The sequence below is a fragment of the Solea senegalensis genome, linkage group LG13 (assembly GCF_019176455.1).
Source record: "Solea senegalensis isolate Sse05_10M linkage group LG13, IFAPA_SoseM_1, whole genome shotgun sequence".
NCBI lineage: Eukaryota > Metazoa > Chordata > Actinopteri > Pleuronectiformes > Soleidae > Solea > Solea senegalensis.
The window spans coordinates 20,650,512-20,663,995 of NC_058033.1; the positions used below are offsets into that span (position 1 = coordinate 20,650,512).

Sequence of the window (13,484 nt, forward strand, 5' to 3'; positions counted from 1 at the left end):
CAGAGCCGAGGGGCCGCCACTGCAGCTAACAGCAGCTAACAGCAGCTGATTAGTCTATCTAAGCCAGATATTGAGGTGCCAGCCCATTTAATGATTTAAAAACAAGCAAGAGCATTTTAAAATCAATCCTCAAACAAACTGGAGACCCACTGAACTACTGAGCTATAGAATGTTCTTCTTATTTTTCCACATCATTTCTCATCTATTTATTTATATATGTCTATGGTGGGAGGATAAAGGAAACCCCCTAAAATATGTAACCAAAAAAACATGGCTAACAACAATGAAACCGATGCCTAATTAAGATTCTAGAGATTACAGCTATTTTTTTTTTACCCAAATTCTGCTGGTGTCAGTTCATGGTAATTTTTTTCCCACAGGAAATTAAGACTTCACAAGAAAACACGAGAGTGAATCAGTAAACACATGCAAAACTGGAGGCTGTCGATCACAAAAAGGACAATTCGAAACATTCGAACCTTCCGTTACCAAACATGTAGACTGGGAAACACAGGTGGAGATGGCACTGCGTTACATAAACACGTGGTGTAAAATAAATCCCTAAAACCTCTGCTCCAATTTTATATTCCACATTATATTTTTACCTTTCTGAGAAGAGACTTCATTTCTAAAGACCAGCCTGCTGGGTAGCTGGGATGGACCTTATGGAAGGTCTGGAGGATCTCATTAGCTGGCGTGCTGGATCTCATCACATATGGTCTCTGCAGGGGAGGCACAGGGAGACGACACAGCGTGTTAAAGACAGCTCGCGGTTGTCCTCGAGCGCTGCCTGGAGGAGTGTCTTTGATAAAGTGTGTGTCGTCAAGTTTGTTTCTCAGCTGGAAAACTCTCTCCTTCCCTCATCGCCATATTCACCGCGCTTATGGAGAAACAACACATTTCTCAACCCGTAGTAAACGCTTGTGCACTTTCTGTTCGTCAGTCGTCGTTTCCTACGCCCGTTCTCTCCGGTTTATTGATGTTTACTGAAGAGCAAATGCATACAAATAATCTGTTGTGGGACTAACGCACTTATTGTTATTCCTGCGTTTGCCAGCTGATTCAGACTTAGAAGAAACAGGAAGGATGAATGAAAACAAGGAGCTGTACACAACACTGCCATTTCTCACTTTTATTACAGTCTCTTTCAGATCCACACGGGCAATTATATTCCAATTCTGCAGCTGTTCCCCCATAAAGGGCACATAGTGTGCGAGGTGTCAGTTGACGGTGATGCATTCTTTTGGTGTTAGATGTTGCATACGGTGAAAAATAGCTTATGTGTGACAGTTCATTTGCATTATCAGGTGTGTTTGCTGTGATCTCGCTGTTCCACGTCTGCGTTCGGGGGAGAGCTGCAACTAACGATTATTTTCATAATCGATTAATCTCGATTAATCGTTTGGTCCATAAAATATCAGAAAACCTTAAATGTTGATCGGTGTTCGTCAAACCTGGAAATGATGATGTTCTTGTTTTGTCCACAAACCACAAATTAACTATTAATAATTTCTTTGTTATCTAGAGCAAAGAAATGAAGAAATTATTCACATTTAAGTCCACTTGACTGTTCTGTAAACGAGTTTTCTGTATGATTTCAACATTTCCGTGGTCAAAATCGCCAAATTTACCCATTTCCAGTTCAAATACATGGAAGAGCAGTGAGCTGCCTCTCTTTATATCGCCAGTATACATGTTTGCGTGTGACCTATTTAGTCTTTCTGATCGGCCGTAAATGTGCAGTAAAAATGCACAGGGTGAGGCAAAAAAAAAGTTAAAACTTTTTAAAAAGATCAAATTTGACCTTATATTGATAAATAATCATTTGTTTTTCTTGCGATGGTGTTGCTGAACAGTATGAAATTGATTAAAGCATGATTAAAACCTTTTAAATCAAGGTCATTAGATCCAGTAAAAAGATGTAAAACAGTGAGCTGAATCTCCGTTTCCAACAGCTAAATAATTCTGCACATTCAACCGGTCAGTTCCTAACGCCTGAGGAGCGATTTACCCTTTAAAGTCAGCGCTGAGCTTTGGAAGACAAAATGGAATTTGTGTAGGCTACAGGAGTTTGAGAAGAGAAGCTTCAAGAGAAGGTGGGAGTGAAACGGGGCTAAAGTTGTTCAGTACGTCACTCAGAGTAGTTTCTGGCTCTTTAAAGTCTGCACGGCAACTCGCTGCTGAAATTGAAGTGGAGGTTGAAGAGTACTTGAGAATCAGACGGACGGAGGAGATGAGCGGAGGCAACTTTGTTGTTTTTACTGAGAAGATAATTAAGATGTTTGGCTTTACTAACTATGAGAGAGGTTAGTGCTGGAGTGCGACAGGAAGTGATTTCAGAATCGGGATCCGTTTCAGGTGCCGTGCGTCCTTGTCCGTGTGGACAGAGGTTACTGTAGTTTGTGTCATCATCATCGTCTTGATCCTGAAACATGAGAGGAAACTCTGCTGCTGCAACTCTGACTAGAGTCCACATCGAGCACATACGCCTGCCAACTAAGCTCCAAGGCCCCACAGCCTGATAAATGAAAGAGACCCAGCCAAAGCATAATATCCTGCGTTTACTTCCATGACATCAGAATTTAACACCCCCAGACGGGACATGAGCGCAGAATCTAATAAATAATATTTGAAACAATCAAATCCAATTATACAGCTCTCAGAATAACTTGACGTCGCTGCCGCAGCGATTCGTCTCGCGCCATGACTAAACATCTAAACATCTTAGGGTCAGCTTAAATGTAAAATTTCAATTTCAGCTTCCCCCTTCCGAGGACTTATTGCTGTGTATCTGCCTCAGTAAAGCGTCCGGGTGACGCGGTGGTGACACGTTACCTGTCCTCGTAGCAGCTCGTAGGCCGTGATGCCCAGCGACCACCAGTCGACAGAGAAGGTGTAGCCGGGGTGGGAGCCTTCGAAGGTCTGGAAAAGCTCAGGAGCTGACAGACGGAATAAAAACAGCATTAAAATGATGCACACGGGAGGGATGACGTGTATTTTTGCTCTCATTGTTTTTGTTTTAAAGACAGAGAACACTTCATTTTGCCTACAGCACATTTCATACATGGTTTAGCTACCTTCATCATCGTGTCATATTGTATTTATAATTCCAGGCGTAGCTCTAATGAGCCGTAGTGGCACTGTTCAGATGTAGATGCTCTGTTGCAGAGAGGGCTCACAGAATGTCTGGGCACTGGATAGTGATTTATTTTAAAACCTTGCTTTTGCTGTTGAAGCTTTAATGAATTACGCTTGTCAGTGCGGAGGGATTCTCTCCCCTCTCTCGCTCTCGTCTCATCCACTCTTAAATTTCTTATCAAATTCATCACTTTTTAAAATTCTACAGCGCCTTTTACAAACTGACCTGGTTCTTTCATAATTTCTCATCTTACGAAATGTGCAAATCGCCAAATTGGACAACAGATGGCCAAGGTGGAAACGAAAAACAAAATACCCGACTTCCCGTTGAGTTGAGGCCATCATCCCAACTGACTTTTTTGTTTGCCTTGGGCTGTTCCATGTCTCCACCAAGTTTCGTGAAATTTGGTGCAACTTTGGTTTCAGATTTGTCCGCCAACACTTTTCCGTATTCTCCTAATTTCGGTAAAATAAGTCACAACTAAATATATGGTATCTACTTAGTTTCCTTCATGAATGCGATACGCTTGTGTAGCACGGCAAAATCTATTTAATAAACCGTTGATTTAAGAGCTTTTCTGGGAGCTTGAGCTATCAAAATATTTATCCGGACGCTTTCCCTGGAAGAGAATAATAATCTCTTCTTGAGAAATGGCTGCTCAGCTATAATTTGGTTCCAAATGGATAAAATGAATTTCCATCCCTCATCCGGGGAAAAACCCAGCGACGTCTCTCGTGGCAGGTTTGCTCTGCCTCCTTGTCGGGGAGGATGAAGAGCAGTTTATAAGAGAAAGACGACGCCTTTGTGCCCCAGAGTAGCTGTGAGTTAACCTCGACTCGCACAGGGCCGCGAGATCAGTCTTCATCACGGATGCACACTTTGTGAGGATCGCACAGACATAAACACAAACACACACACTCATAAAAACATGTCGCCTCGCCATTCAAAGCTCCCTGGAATAACATTAGCTGCTGTCTGATCCGAGCTGAAACCACATCAATCTGATTACTGCACGCCAGAGTCACGGGGAGGACACGAGTGCATCTGTGCTTAAAAAAAGTAGGTCTTAGACTCGTGCATGAAAACACAAACACGCCGCCTTAAACTCTGGAGACTACTACATATTTAATATATGAAACATACTTTCCTAAATTCTGGACAGATGAAGAGACTGAAAATGTAGGACGTGAGCTTAGCAGCAACAAAGAAGTGCCCATGTGTTCACTTTTTACCTGCATCTACTACTGCACCATAACTGTGAACTTTAGGCAGATTTCATGCAGAACACGTCATATTTCTCACCCATATATGGCTTGGTTCCGGCGATGGACGTCGCTTTCAGGTCATCTTTGACGATGGCTGCGATGTTGAAGTCGGTGAAATGGACGTGGCCTGCGGAACAAACAACAGTATTGCGTTCAGTCAGCATTCATTAAAAAAAGGGACACATTTTAGTTTTAAATAAACATTTTCCAGAATCTCACTTCTGTAAAAAGATCATTGTAGCTCTGAAGCACAGAGTTGTGTTGATGGCATCAGTGCAAACTGTGTTTGCGTCTTTGTCACCAGAGAGAAAAAAAACCACCTGTACATAGTTTCCATTATTTTGGCCTGTTTTTGCACATTGAGACAAAAACTCAAACAAATGTTATTTTAAGTATGTTTTACACGGTTCAAATTTCAAATTGAACTATTTTAACATGCAGTAAACTGTAAATAACTCCCAGATATTGAAAGTTATTCTTTATTATTGTTATTTTCTGTCCTAAAATAAGCCAAAAAAACCCATTTTAAGGCTTAGGTTTTTAAAGGCTACTGCAAAGATAATCACGTTTATCTTTATGTACTCGTCCACCATACGGCTCTTACCCCGCGGTGATTAAATTAATTATTAATTCATCCGTTTGTCGGTGAACTGGGGATTTGTAGGTGGATCTTATTAAACCACTATGTGGTTTCTGATATCGTGACAGAGGGCGGAGAAGCAAATGCAGTGTTTTTCCCAAAGTCAAACCACTGACCTGCGACTCGCCGTGCTGCAGGATAGCCCAGAATGTCTGCCATGCACACTGAGCACACACTAATGAGGTGTGTGTGTGTGTGTGTGTGTGTGTCAAACTGAGTGAGAGGGGAAGACAGAGTAGGGGAGTTTTTTGCCGCAGTGATTGTTTGCATGAATGAATATCGACGGTAACTCCACACACGCTTACGGTGAGACGACGTACACATACTGTACTGTACATAAAGTTAACAAAGGCTGCATGTGCATATGTGAATAAAAAGTATGCATGAGTCAGTCTAAGAGACACTGGGCCTTAAAGATGAGAACACAACTATAAATCTTGTCTTGTCTTTCAGAAAGATTTGTGACTTTCACAAATAGCCAGAGACAGGAAACACACAACCAGCATCGTCATAATGTTTTAGCCGCTGGTCCTTTAGTGTCTCGTCTCTTGAATAGAAAATGTTCTGAAAATTTTAAGTTCAAAATAGAAGAGCAATCCATTTAAACTGCTTTGGCTCATACAGATAAAGTAGCAGCACAACCTCAGATACTTAGATACTATGACACAGAGACGGGACACACAGTTGGTGTAGTGGTTAAAAGACCCGGGATCGAGTCCCGGTATGTGACCCCGCCTATCGCCCTATGTCAGCTGAGATTGGCACCAGCAACCCCCACGACCCTCCTGTGGAGGATAAAGTGGTAGAAAATGGATGTCTGGATGCCACAGAGTCTGCTCTTCACAACTGTCAACCACTGCATTGAGTTGACGTCTGGAAACATCGATTATGACGTGATTAAAAATGCAAAGTCTCTATAGGTAAAGGTCTTTGGTCCATGAAGCACTTTGCTTGTGCAGCGAATGGACAAATGACAAAACTGCGTTAAGTTAAAAAGCATCCTACAGAGTTGGATGCTTTTTAAAGAGAACGAGAGGAAGCTAATCAGCCTTTGTGATGGAATAACGTGTTAAAAATGACCCCACATAACAAGCAGTTTTATTCATTTAATTGCATTGACGGAGACTGAAATACCTGTAAGTAATTGCTCTTTTTTGAGAATTAATTACAGTTCTTCGTTGCATATATTATATTATATTATATTATATTATATTATATTATATCATATTATATTACTATCCTTGAAAATCCAATAACAATAACAACACATTTCCCCAAATTCAAATCACTTGAAAGTCTGTTTGGTTTACCCTTGTCAGTATAAAATCAGTCCGTGTGCGTGTGTGTGAGTGTTGAAATGTGAGGTGCTTAGAACAATGATGCAGCAGGTTTCCTGGTATTCGTTATCTAATGTGTTTTTTACTGGGATTACCTGAACGACCGTCAACGTTTGAGCCTTGGGTTACGTCACACTGCTGCATCTCTTCTATATTTTAATTTCTCTTTGCAGGAGCCACAAGCGCACACCCTTCACACCTGCGTGTAACGTTTCATGAAAAACGTTATTAAATAAATGTATGAAGCAATAAATAAATAAATATTCATAATCTCATCTCATAAATCTCTTGATTTTTACCTATAAACCCCATCAATCCCAGAACATAACAACAATATGGAGACAGATGATGTGTTGTGTTAATTTCATAATAAGGGACCGTCTGCCAAAAAACACTGACGTAGAATTTGATTTTAGATATCACACCACACCACATTGCAACAGAAAAAGTAGTGCTTGAGCTGCCAAATCAAATCAAACACCACAAAACTTTGCCAATCAAGATAGTCACAGTATCCATGAATGGATGCTAATATTGCCTAAAAAACCCATCTTGTTTGGATTCAAATCAATTTCTGAATAAATTGTGCTGACACAACTGCTTACGAACACAAAGAGACGCAGAGACATCGCCATGACAACATAATTATATGTAAAACATGGCAGGACATTGTCATTATCATGGGTTTTTTTTATCTTGTAATGGAAAAAACTGTGGTTTTCAAACTCAATACGATGTAGCATCATGTAAGGATAAGCTAAACAACGGCCCTCCTGGACCATTTCTCACGACCCCTGCGGTCTTTAAAAAAGACAAAAAGCAACGTGCGCGTACGTGCATGGGCAAATTGTTTTTCTCCATATGAAACAACAGCCCCCCGAGGAACACGGGGCAATTTCAGCTTTGCAAAATTGAAGTAGTGAGCAGAAGTAAGCAGCCTGCCGGCCGCCCCCTCTCGTACCTCATGTTGTTTAAGACTTCGGTCGATAAGTGTGGGGTGTACAGAATAAGTGAGGAGCAAAGAAAAAGGACAGAAAGAGAGAAAATGTCCTGTGGAAATCAGACTGAGCTGTCACTCAACTTCTCCTTTTATTCTTTCCTCTTGATCGCAATGTCTGCTCATAACGTCACTGCTTCTTGTGGCCTACCCCCCGCCTGCTCCCGTCTTTGTCAGCTTCAAGTCTGTAGTGACAGCAGAGCTGCTGCTATCCCACATATCCCATACTCAGCTCCCATGAGCAGCTGTCTGGCGTTCTCTGAAATCTCAGGACTTTTGTGCAGGGCGTTTTGTTTTGTCGTTGTGTGCACACAGTATTTGGCCAAACGTACAGTAGACACCATTGATCTTAGAGGATGTACTGTATATAAAAATATACACAGTCTTTCAGTTTGAAAAGTGAAGACCAGCCTCCGATGGTTGCTAAAATAACTATAGTTTGAATACTGAGGTGACCCCTGTGACCTTCCAGTTGCAAAATCATGAATCTCAAGGCTTCCAAAAAGTGTGTGTTCAAATATCAAATATACGTCGCTGGTTTGTTTATCCCTGTAGTGTTTTTTCCAGGCTGTTTTTGTGTCTGTTGCAGAAATAAATGCCATGATTTCACAAAAACCTTTTCCCGAAAGATGCAATGGATGCATGCATGTTACAGAATTTCTTTTCGTATAATGGAGAAAAAAAAAATCTATCTAACCTGTCTAAGCAAAAATATATCTACTTATCTGCAATTGTATCTATGACTTTAGTTTCACGTGATGCATCTCTTTCGATGAATACAATTCTTACAAGTCAAAAAAGGAAAATACAACATAGTTAAAGTGAAAAAGATGGTCGTAGTTGTGACTGTGGATCTGTATCAGAACTTGCGTATGTGTGAGAAACACTCACTTAATGTCTGTTTTTACATTAAAACTCTCTCTGTAGTCTCAATTTATACCTTAAATTGAAGCAGCTAAGTGGAATTTATTCAACACCAACTGTAGTAATTGGACTGTGTGGAAAAGCCTATATCACAACATGGCAGCAATTTACGTTATTTATTTTTTTATCAGCTATTAAGTGAGATTCTATTATGGCCTGTAAATATACACTAAATGTTATGCTCACATTTAGATTGGATCTACGGGCTGAACACATAATTTCCTCTGAATATATACTGCTCTTTTCATCTGTTGTCGTATGTGTGTGGGTACATTCACGTCACATTACTCCTTATTTTAAAATCTTAAAAACCTGGCATGGACTTGACATTCAAGACTTGAGTGCTTGTGACTAAGGGCTCTGACAAACCTTCAACCTGTGGGATCACCGCGCCGATCACACAGATCAAAGGAGCTGCGATGCCCACAGGCAGCTTTTCACAATCGTTGGCCCGACAGACTTTGAAGCATGACGACATAAATCACCTCTCATATATTATTATTTTCTGGATAAAAGCAGCAGAGAGACGGAGAGCAGAACTCATTTCATTTTCTGCGAAAACATTCACTCTTCTGGTGTTACAGCACTGGGACATTTTCATCTTATATTTCGTCTTGGAACTTTAAGGGTTAAATTACATCCAACGACATCATCGACATGATTTAAAAAATAAAAAAAGGGGGTGGGGTTGGGGGGGTCTTACCATGCTCATCCAGTAGTATGTTGTCAGGTTTGATGTCCCTGTGAGGGAAAACACAAACACAACATTGGGATTAGTATTGTAGGTGCATGTGATTTACAAGAATACAAGAAAAATGCTACAGATATATTTTTTTCAAAATCATTTTGATAGTACACTGACACAGATTTTTATGGATTATTCTGAAAAAAGTCAGAATTCCGACATTGTCTTTAATCTCAGAATTCTTACTTTTTCTTTAATTGCAGAATTCTGACTTTTTTCTCAGAATTCTGAGATTAAAGTCAGAATTCTGAGATTAAAGTCAGAATTCATGCTGTTTTATTTATTATTTTTTTTACATGTGGCCCTAATGCTCGTCCGTACACTGACATGGGGGCAATTTCTTTCCACTCTGCCTCGACTACCTGTTCGTGCCTCGACTACCTGTGCCACCGTATGGCGAGCAGATCAAACAGATCCCAGGAGAATCGCCCCGCTGAATTCGAGTCAGCAGCTTGAGATGCCAGAGTCAGGCTCAGCAAGTTTAAGAGTAATGCTGAATGATCAATCAGGTAAAAAAAGACCAAAAAGTCATTAGAAACTGACAACAGCACATCTGGTTCTAGGAAAAGCCAGCGATCAATACGAATATTATTTGGCTCAGTGTCTCGGTTTAATTTGTCAATCAGCTGTCTTTATGTAAATTTTTAAAAAAAATCACTAAGAATGGATTCACACAGAAACTGCAGCTGTTGCTTAGTGTTGCTTTAATTTCATATTTCCAGCATTTCTAATAAAAGGTGCTGTGTGTGTGTGGGTGTAAAATACCACGGTCATGGTCATTTGCTTATGCAGTTGTATGAATGCATAATCCAATTAAAGTGTGCGGTTTGAGAGATATGAAGGAGGCTGCTCGCTGAGACGCTAACAACCTGCTTCATTATTTAAGTACAGGAAGTTGCTCAAATGTCACTGATATCACACATTATGTCTCAAACACTTGTTTTTTTTGTCTCCAATTACATCGCTGTTCGGTGGGCGGTATACTCTAATCTTAACACCAGGGAAGTTACTTTGCACAATTCTTTGAGAGAATGCATCACAGAATGTAAAAATCTCCAAAAAAGTGGCTAAAGCAGGCCACTCACTATTGATTTGTTGGTGAATACCAGGTGTGATAAAACAAACAAACAAGTATCTAATTCATTTGAGTGAAGGGAGGGAGGGACAAAGGGAGGGACAGCAGGTGAAGCTGTGGGAGCAGCAGCGAAACCTGAGAGGGGCGACAGGTGTAAGCACTTCTTCCCACTGCTTCTTCTTATTTGTTTTCTGTTTTTCCAAGCAGGTTTGTAGAAAGAAAAAAGTTACCTTTGTTCAGTTCAGTTCAGTTCAGTGTAAATGAAGATTTGTACACCTTTAGAGCTACGGTCAAATGATTTATCTTGGTTTTAACTATTGATAAATAATAATTCAGGTGAGTTTAAGCTAAAAAAAAAAATACAGTATGTATTTTGATGGCATATAAATCAAAAACATGTCATCCATAAGCAGTTACTTTTAATTATCTTAAATAAAACATTGGATACATAAATCCAAGTCAGTCAAGAGTCTTTTTCTTCCTAAAATCAGCAACTCGTAACATAATATATTATATATATATATATATATAGCAGCGAAATTGCTCACATTTAGTTCAATTCAAAGAAACATTGTGGTCTCAATCCCAGTTTTCACTCATTTTCATCTGCCCTTGACACTGACACCGCGATTGCTCTTTCATTCTCACCATAACTTAGTCTGTGCCACTTAGACCATGACTTTGACAAGCACTACCCTCTCTTTTTTTTTTTTTGGGGGGTTTATATATTTATTTTTCATCAGTGCATTTTGTGAAACACGTGTGTGCGTGCGGCTGCAGAGTGAAACAGTGTCGGGTACAGAGCGTTCCCAGCTCCTCTCTGTCTCTGTTCCCGTCTCCAGAACGAATCCCCGCGGCTTTAAAAGCTGAACTGGGTGAGAGATGATATTCAATATTCAGCACCCCCTCTCAAATGTTCCATTTGTGCCTGCTGACAGGAGACATTTCACTGGGCGTCTGTGTGGTGAAGGTACAGTATTAGTGTGGGGGCATTCACTTTGAGTTTGTGAATTTAAGGGGACCGAGAGTCGCAGCAACAGATGTTTGTAGAGAAATCAAATGCAGCGAAATGTAAGAATCTGCAGTAAAAACACATTCATGTGACACGTGATCATTCTGACGCCGTCTACTCTTATTAAGTCTGCTGCCCTATGGAAGCGCTGCAGTTTTTAGCACATCAAAGGCCACGTCGACCTGTGTTTTTTTGCATAATGTGTGCGTGTGTGTGTGCGCGTGTGCCACACTCTTGGGCGACAGGGACAACCTGTAGCACGGAGCTCAGCTCTCGGATGCTGTGGCAGATCAAGTGGCACAGGCTCAGGTGGGGGGGCGAGAAAGGTCGGACATGTAAAGCTTAATTAGCTGACATTTGCCTCAAAGGCTGACGAGCAGGGGCGTGTGTGTGTGTGTGTGTTATGCTCCATAAACAAGGAAGCCTCCTTTTATTAAAGGCCACGTTGTCATTGTGGAAGCAGCAGGACAAGAAAAATCCAAGACAACTGGCTGACTGAAAGTACATAGGACTAAACATTTAAAAACAAATAATGAGTGCATCCCAACCTGAAACCGCACAGGGCCCTTGGGTTACTAGGGTTTGGAACCTTCAAGTCTCCAACGGCAGTTGTCTTGCAACTGGCGAGACGGACGAGACGGATGGCACGTCCTCATTCTCCAACCTGCCGCTGGAGACTGTACCCAAAGTGCATTGGGTCTCAGGCTCGCAACCTGCGATCCAAGTCCATTCGTGCCACAGTTGAGGCCCAAAGGATCTGCTATGGAACTACTGCTCGAAACATGAGCGACTGCCCATAGACCCCATCATTTAATGCAGGATTAAAACAAAACAAATAATATATAAATTAAACCTCACCATTATGTGCATCATCATCATCATCATCATCGTCACTGTAGTGAAAGAGGAAACATTGTGTGAAGACAACACTGCTTTGGCTCGGCGATGCCTCAGCCTGCGAGTGCTCGCCGTTATATAACAAAAAAAACGTCAACTATGAAATACACGACTAAAAAAAGTCAGTAAATGCGTAGAAGTGTTCTTTGCCACTGGTGACACGATGACACACAGCTTTATTACCTCTGAGGCAGAAATAAACAGAAGCACCTAATGATCTATAATCCAAGACACTTGAATATATGAATATACACGTGTATGAATGACTTGCAAAATAAAAGGAAAAGAATATGGAGAGAGCCTGAGCAGCAAAGAGGGTTTTCTAAAGTAGATTATAGGAGAAGAGGGTGAAAATCTAAAAGGGTTTTAAGGACGGACCGAGAGAGTAGAAGAGCGATAAAGAGTTATGGGAATGACAACTCATGAGAGAGTGATTGGGGACAAGAAGCTGAGAAAATAAAGAGTGGAAGAAGATGAGGGGAGGCTGTGATGACACAATAAGAACGGTTGTAAAAATGTAGGGGGCTTTTCCGATTGAGGACAAGGATTAAAGGCTGGGAGAACTCGGTGCAAGTCGATCCCCTCAGCTTTTCTCTCGGATGACTGACCCTACAAGCTATTAGCAGGATCTAATGGCCTCATTACAGCCTTCCATCAGAGGCCGAGGGAAACTGAAGCCCTGTACCTGCTCACATGATACTGCCGTGACACTGGAGCAGGCAAACACACCTGAGAAAGGTCTCAGCCACGCAGCCACACACTCGGACCAAACAAAGAGCTCCTGCAAACATACATGTGCCGATAAATGAACACACAAAAAGATAACTGGCAGCGCTCGTACATTAATCCCATTTACTGATGATTCATATCGGTTATCACGTTTGGTGCAAGAAGGAACTTTAATGATTATGGAATAATGCAATGTAATCATGTTCTATTGACCATATAGTCAGTGAATCGATAGTTTGAGATCTATTCTATCATTTTGATACTCCGCTGTGCATAACGCTGTTTTTCTGTTTGTTCTCGTCATTGATTTAGTTTTTCCCCATTGAAATTGAATTTAAAGATATGTAATTGCTGTGCTGAAATTGTTTTGTTTTTTTCGGGTGTTTTTTCTGGAGATAGATTGCCGGCAGTTTAATCAGCCGATCCATTGTATAGTCGCTCTTTTTCTCCCTTCGCTTCCTCTAACTCCAGCATTAAACCAGAGAGCTTCTGTCACACAGGAGCATGGAAAAAGCTCCAGAAGCCCAAAACACACAATGCAGTGCGTGTGCAGAAATGTAAAGAAACACAATGTGACAATTTCTCCGTAATGAATTGAAAGCCCATCTACACTCACACACTCACACAGGTGTATGTGTGTTTATACACATGTGTAAAGAGTTTCTGTGTGTGTTGGGATGTTCATTGCTTATTCACTGATTGAATGTGAATGGCTGACAAAGTC

At 41.0% G+C, this 13,484-nt stretch overlaps 1 protein-coding gene across 2 annotated transcripts in view; it reads right to left on the reverse strand.

Moving 5' to 3' along the window:
- stk32a (serine/threonine kinase 32A) overlaps positions 1 to 13,484 on the reverse strand; it is a 46,939-nt gene that overhangs the window by 11,108 nt on the left and 22,347 nt on the right. For both annotated transcript variants that reach the window (XM_044042873.1, XM_044042874.1), the window contains exons 6-9: positions 9,006 to 9,043; positions 4,442 to 4,531; positions 2,836 to 2,939; positions 606 to 722 (exon numbers count right to left, since the gene is read on the reverse strand). In XM_044042873.1, coding sequence (XP_043898808.1) covers positions 606 to 722; positions 2,836 to 2,939; positions 4,442 to 4,531; positions 9,006 to 9,043 — 349 coding nt within the window. The remainder of the gene's footprint in view (positions 1 to 605; positions 723 to 2,835; positions 2,940 to 4,441; positions 4,532 to 9,005; positions 9,044 to 13,484) is intronic.